The sequence below is a fragment of the Seriola aureovittata genome, chromosome 16 (assembly GCF_021018895.1).
Source record: "Seriola aureovittata isolate HTS-2021-v1 ecotype China chromosome 16, ASM2101889v1, whole genome shotgun sequence".
Taxonomy (NCBI): Eukaryota; Metazoa; Chordata; class Actinopteri; order Carangiformes; family Carangidae; genus Seriola; species Seriola aureovittata.
The window spans coordinates 3597517-3604842 of NC_079379.1; the positions used below are offsets into that span (position 1 = coordinate 3597517).

The window sequence follows — 7326 nt, forward strand, 5'->3', positions numbered from 1 at the left end:
TGACATGAAAAATACTTAATTTGCAAACATAAAACAACCACAAAGAGATTCAAAAAGATGTGAGACACAAGAGGAGACATAAGTCAACTAAAAGGGGATGCAAAAAAAGAAAAATCGCAGAGACTCAAAAGAGGTGAGATGAGGAAACTCAAAAGAGCACAAAAAGATGCTAAACAACAACAGAGGTAATATGGCCGTAAAGAGAAAGAGAAAACATCTGCAAAGAACAAAACAACCATAATATTTAATATTTCCTGGCTTTTATTTCTACTTAAGGAAAGGGAAGGGCAAACGTGTTGTAATATGTTTTCATTATTATTATTATTATTATCTATTTTTTATTCTTCACTGTCATTAGTATTAATGCTGATTATGCAGACCAGTGCTGTACAGCTCTTTGTTGTTGTTGTTTTTTGTTAAAAAAAAGAAAAAGAACAAAACTCGATAAATATTGTTTGGAAAAAAAACAACCACAAAGACACATGAGATGACCAGTGATGAAAAATGACATCAGAAGCAAACTGACCACAAAGAGACTCAAAAGAGCAAAACTAATACTGATAACAATGTAAATTATGTGTACATTTTACTGTGTATAAGAATAACTTGACATGTAGATTTGATCTTGTTAATAATAAGCGCAGTAACAGCAAATGTACAGCTACACAGTCAACCTAGAACAATCTAAGTGACTGTGTGTGGAAACATTATCTCTGAATATCAGAGTTGACTGGTGGCTCCACACCAACTATGTTTCATTATTTCTGTTTCAATTATTATTATTATTCAATTGTGAGCTGATGGTATAGTGAAAGGGGAAGTAAATGTACACTGCTTACTCAGAAACTGCTTTATAAAGGCAGATTTATTAATCTTACAAGGTCTAAATAGAAGTACTCAGAAGTCCTCATTTTTAAAATCACAACTTGATGCCCAGGACATCAACATTAACAAACACTTCAGAGTGCTTGTTAACATCTGGTCTTTGATATAATTTGATTGTTTAGCAACAATAGTCTAAATTACATCTTCACAACAAACCGTATTTACACTAACACGATTTAATACACAAACATTGTTTATGATTTGCAGAGCTGTCTGCTAAGCTCTGACATCAGCAGAAACAGGACAGCAGATAGGTTTTCCACCAGATGTTGGAACCTGGCTGCTGGGATTTGTTCTCATTCACAAAGGAGAACATTGACACTGATGTTGGTTGATGAGGCCTTGATATAAGTCGGCTTCTAGTTCCTCCCAAAGGTGTTAGATAGTCCAAGTTCTTTCACACGAAAGTGGAAGGTTTGGACCTTTTTTTGGACCTTGTTTGTGCTCCTATCATTGTCATGATGAAACAGGAAACTGTTGCTACGAAGCTGGAAGCACTATTTTCTAAGACATCATTGTTTGATGCAGCGCAAAGATTTCTCTTCATTTGAATAAAGGAATGTAAAAACAGCCCCAGACCCAACATACACAAAAATATATGGACGGGGCTGTCCATCTACTTTCTGCCGATTAGTGTAAGAATATGTGATCCATGTGGTGTTGCCTGTCAGTGGTATGTGACTGTCTGCTGGAGCTTCAGAGAGTTCATCTTGCTGTCCAGCTCATCCATGAAGCCTTCATCCACAGACTCGCTGTCCGCCTCCTCTCCCTCTGCCTCTGTGGGCAGAAACACATGAAGCTGAGTGCGAGCCGGACCGGCGGCAGCAGCGGGGCCGGGGCGTAGACTGCAGCTCAGAAGACACGGCTTCCCGATGACAGACAGTGGCTCTCCGTGAGATGAGCAGTTACGATACTGCGTCGCTAAAGGTCGGAGGTCGCCTGTGTCTGCGCTCAGGGCCGGGTTGTGTGAATGACGTCTCACTGGTCTGGGCCTGGAGCCGGGCCGGATGGCCTGGGAGAAGTGGATGTAGGCTGGTCTGCTGCAGCTCTGGACCTGCTGCTGGTCAGGCTGGCTGCTCCTGCAAGAGAGCAGGGCTGATGAGGAAAATGGAGGCGGAGGAGGGGGTCGCCTTTGTAAAACACTGGGGCGACGGTTGGTGGAGGATCCCTCGAAGTGGACGTTCTCACTTGGGGTCAGAAGAGATGGTTCGCTGAGGCTGTGGAGGAAAACAAGAGAGACGCAGAGGGATGGTTTACTAATGAAAACATCTTCAGGATAGCAGCTCAGTGAGGCTGAGTCAGTCACCAAAGTCCTAAAGATTCATCCTCTGTGGACCATGAATGCATCTGTAAAACTTCATGGCAATCTATTCAACAGATGCGTATAAATTGTGGTCTGAACCAAAGAGTCTTAATACAAGACAAAGGCTCTACAACTGTGTTGGCCGCTGTACTGAAGCTAAATACATGTCAGGGAATTAACATGCTAAATGAGCTGAATACAATAATAAATAGAATAAATTACCTGGTTTAATATTTACCATGTAATGTGTTAGCATGCGGACATTTGCTAATTAGTATTAAGCGCAGCTGAGGCTGATGGGAAGGCATGCAGGTGCAGGTGGTAAAAAATTAAGGGATCACCAAAGTTACAATTACAATCATCAATTCACCATGAATGTCTGTACCAAGTCTCATAGCTCTTTTTTATCTACACTTAAAAAGAGCAGGTTAACTTTAGTTGCCATTTTAAGTAATTAAGTAATTTTTCTTAAAAATGAGGTGATCATAACTACATTTTAAATAAACTTAACAAGTGGATATAAAGTCAACACAACTTCAAACTAATAGTTATATTTATTTAGTTTTTCAGGGTATTTGCTTTCCTAGATGTTTTAAAGTAAGATCAACTTGTCACATTTTACAGTCTGTAACCTGGAGCTTCTCATAACCTGAACCTTTGAGAACCTGTAGGGCAAACACAGGAGGTCAGTTCTGCCTCACTTTTCCAATGTACGTCATTAAAAAGATGGATGTTATAAAGAGTTTATAAAAGTCTACTGTTTAGTTTTTTGTTTGTTTGTTTATTTATTTATTTGATAAGAACAATGCAGTTTAACATAGTTTTAAAAGAGGGCATGAAACTAATGTGTTGCACAGAAAGTTTATAGCCGTTGCTAATTCTCATCTCTTGTTGTAACTTAAACAGTTATAAGCAAAAACAACACAAAACAGACAACACAATTGATAATATCCTACAATTAGCTGAAAGATGTACAGTCTGAAGAGTGATAACAACAGCACAACAAACAATTAGTCAAACAAAAACAATTAACTACAGATACAGTTAGCTAGAAATGAGTACAGCTGTGGTTTGTTTTAAGCAGCACTGAACCTTTATTATAAAGAAATCTATGTCTGGAGTTCATTTGATTTCAGTTGGTAATGTGATCAAGAGTTGACAGCCCTTTATGGAGAAAGCTGATTGTCTAAATTTAGATCTACGAAGTGATATTTTACAGTTGCAACTCACCATGTTCACCTAGTTACTGTTACTGTCTTGTCTTTGCACGTATCTGCAGAGAGACTCAGGGGCTAAACTGTTGATGCATTTATAAACTAATTTGAGAAAGCAAAGATGAATAAAGCTCACCAAACTAAGTAGACTATATCTTTTCGATTTGTGACAGCAATGCCATCGGACAGGCTTCTTGTTATTGTGTTGAGACGTGACGACACATTGGCTTGATCCAGACCTTCAGGACCTGGAACATGATTTCATATCACCCCCTAAAGGGTGCTGAGATTTAGCTCCAAGAACTTGTTTCCAAAGCAGTAACAAGTTCAGTTACAGGTCAGTAAGTGTAAAATGTGAACATGCTAGTTTCACCAGACGAAACGTGAGCCCTTGTGATTCATCCTCTGTCTGTGTGAATCTCACGACTCCTCATTTATTTGATGGTTATTCAAAACCTGCTCTGCTTGGGTGAGTGGAGGTCATCAAATACTCTGCTGGACAGGGAGGGAGGTGTGTTAGTGGGTGTGTTTAAGAGCCTAAAGTGTGTGTGTGTGTGTGTGTGTGTGTGTGTGTGTGCGCGCCTCACTCAGGTTTCTCCCTCCTCTGAGTGAAGCCTGCATGGCACCACTGGGTGCTGCATCAGGCGACGGATCAGCTTCCACACCTGAGATTTATGACACACCAATCCCTGGCCATTCTGTACTCAAATAAAGCTGCAGGGGGGGGGGGGACCTGAGAGGAAGCGATTACAGTGTAATTCCAGTCAAGCGTTCAAGCTGCACTTTGACAGGCACTTTTGCTGAAATGAATAGCAGAGACAGTGAGTGGAGGTGGGAGGGGGAGATGACATACAGCTGATTAATCACATTCAGAGCCACAGGGACGCAGCTGCATGATGGGTACTGTAGTCCACTGAGTCACCAGGACTTTATCTGAACACAGCAGTGTCAGAGCGGGCATGAAAAAGATGTTTTTAAGACACTTATCAGACAACAGTCGATTCCAACTGTGCTTCACAGTTTCTACACAACAACCTCTATGTTTTGACCCCGGGTTAGGATGAAAATCAAACCAAAACAAACAAACAAACAATTCACACCAACAACAACAAACTTCAGTTCAAATGAAAACTAGGAAAAGCAGATTTGTGCTTGAAATTTTAAAAAAACAACAGCTTGAGCAACCACACCGACGTTTGACCTTTACACTACGACTTCGGCTTAAACTTTATTTTATTTCATGAATAAATGATCCTAAAGACTTAAGCTCTTAATCTGCAGTGACTGCAGACTGGTGTCTTAAATAATTTATGGCACACAAAGACTAAATCAAATAATGCTTCTAAATAAATCTCAGTGTATTTTTGAGATGAAAAGTTGCTTCTCTTCTTCCTGATCCAAACACAGACACAGACAGAAGTGAAACATATCTGTGCTGAATTTGTACAACATGAAGCAACATTAAAAAAGTGTTATATCTAATAAATTAGTAAATGTTGATGTTGTCCTGGATTATTTTACATTTTTACACTTAATAAAATCTTTATATTTTTTGTTATGTCATACAAAATGAGTAGGATCTGTTCTCTCTGACTCCATGAACAGGAAATACAGTTGCAACTTGAAAAACTTCTTCAAAAATCTATTTTTTTATGTGCAGAAAAAAGAAAATTTTTAGCCAGATGTTTAGAAGAGTCTGAGGATTATGGAAATATTTTTTAACATCTGCTGTTAAGTATTTTTGAATAACTGGAGAAAAAAATGTATTGAAACAAATGGATCCTTATAGTCTGTTTTTATTTTACATCTTACCTAAACTTTAAGCGTTTACATTTAAGTTGTAGGTTAATATAATAATAATAATAATAATAATAATAATAATAAAACATTTATTTAAAGAGCACGTATCAAAATCAGAGACTACAAAGTGCTACACAAGGATAAAATAACAAAACAAATAACAAACGCATGCAGAAGATGCAAAATAAAACAATAAAAACACAATAAAAAATAGAAACACAATTAAGCAATGTAAAAACATATGGAATATTTCAAATACATTATTCAAAAGCTTTGTGAAAGACACGGGATTTTAGAAGCGATTTAAAGGATGATTTTGGGGCAAGTTGTTCCAGAGTTGTTGTTGTGTCCTGACAGCAAAAGCTCCGCCCCCTTTAGTCTTACGTCTTGATGTAGGAGCTACATACAAGTTCCTGTGTGAGCACCAGGTGTAGGTGCAGGTGCAGCTTGATATGGGGCAAATGATTCAGAGCTATAGTTAAATAAGATATTCCGGCATAAGCAATTATACAACTAAAGTCTGACGTGCAGCTCACCTGAGTCGAGCCATGCTGCTCCTCCTGCGAGGCGCTTTGGCTGCAGCTACTAGAGAAGGCAGCCTCAGAGGAGCTTTGGTGCTCCCGCTCCCTCCTCCTCTTCCTCCTCCTCCTGCTCCTCCTCCTCTTCCTCCTCTTCCTCCTCCTGCTCCTGCTCCTGCTGCAGGTGGAGGCTGCACAGAGCTGGTGAGCAGGTAGGTCTGGACCAGCGCTCTGCTCTTGTGGACAGCTCTCTGGTGCCAGGGTCCACTGATGTCCAAACCCAAGCCGAGCACGGCCGTCGGGGGCTCAGCGCCAGCCGTGCCGCTCATGGTGGTGTCTCACCTGAGGGGAGAATTTACCTGAAGTCCTGCGATACAAAGTTGATTGATCCTGCTGTAACTGCACAGCCTCATAATAACATGAGGGACGGTAGTCATCAAGTGTGGACTACAGCAGAGACCTGGATCTGTTGCCTGCCCATCCACAGCCCTGGGGGGGGGGGGGGGGGGGTGAATGGATAAGGGATTGTAGCGCTCCACCTGTGGGCAGCGGACGCTATCAATGATGCATGTCCATTAATTATGCATGGCTGTAGCTGGTCAGGTGGACACCACCTACTCTCCCTCTCTCCCTCTCTCTCCTCCCCAGGTCAGTTTACAGACGGGGTGCAGGTGGTAAACGGATGGGGTAAGTGAGGGCGGCTGGAGATGTGATGGAGAGAGATTCAAATAGGAAGAAGCATCACACAGTGGTGATGAGTTTGTCACTGTTATTGAGGAACACTTTTAGTTTTTCAATGTTCTAAATAGAAAATATCTAAAACCATTCTACCTGAAATGTTCTCCGAAAATTCACAGCTTAAAATTAAAAACTAACTTTTTAATTTAAGAGGAAATTAAGGAAATTAAAGAGGCAATCCAGGTTTGTGTTCCGATTCAGTTCAGTCAAGTCTCTATTTTACATATATACAGTGGCTCTTTCTTTTCTCTTGTTGAAAACAGCATGGCAGCACATGAAGACTGCTTTCATTGGTGATTAATTAACTGATTAGTGTATAGAATGTCAGAAAATAGTGAAAACCACCTTTTTTAAAACTTCCTATACCCAAATGTAATATATGTACATGTATTGAAGTTCCATATATGAAATATATGTCCATAGAAGTAAAATCATGTGTACATATATGTATATATAGCCTGTGTATGTCAATAACTTCATATGGAATATATTGACATATATGAACGTCTAGCTTATACAAACATGTATTATGCTTATACTGAAGACGTTACATAAATATATATCCATCACAAAGCCTGTCACTATGTTGATATTTTATATGTAAGAATAAAAGATAGACATGTTTGTTTAAAATTTATGAGAAATTAAGGAAAACATAAATAATCATTATATGTTGTTTTGATAAACTTGCATTTTAATATGGCTATTTCATATTATAAACTTATATCTTGTTATATCCAGAGGATGTACACGTGAAAATAACATATCTCCTTATAGGTGACATGTGGCAACATCACTTTAGATATAGAGACATCTGTCATATAATAAATTTCTGTATGGGTTCAAATGCATGACTCTCCCCTTTTTG

The 7326-nt window shown here is 39.4% G+C and overlaps 1 protein-coding gene across 1 annotated transcript; it reads right to left on the reverse strand.

The window, feature by feature from the left end:
• Positions 1 to 72: 72 nt before the first annotated feature.
• On the reverse strand, positions 73 to 6792 carry LOC130183889 (uncharacterized). The gene is made up of 2 exons (XM_056399630.1): positions 5739 to 6792; positions 73 to 2102 (listed from the first exon to the last, which is right to left on the reverse strand). The coding sequence occupies exons 1-2, from the start codon at positions 6047 to 6049 to the stop codon at positions 1553 to 1555; spliced, it is 861 nt and encodes a 286-aa protein (XP_056255605.1). The 5' UTR covers positions 6050 to 6792; the 3' UTR covers positions 73 to 1552.
• Between the last annotated feature and the right edge of the window lie 534 nt (positions 6793 to 7326).

Bases quoted from the DNA above. Each gene is read 5' to 3' on its own strand.
- LOC130183889 (XM_056399630.1), bottom strand. From the start codon at position 6,049: ATGAGCGGCACGGCTGGCGCTGAGCCCCCGACGGCCGTGCTCGGCTTG. The intron at 2,103-5,738 runs GTGAGCTGCACG...TTTCCTCCACAG, and splicing joins AGCAGCATGGCTCGACTCAG to CCTCAGCGAACCATCTCTTC.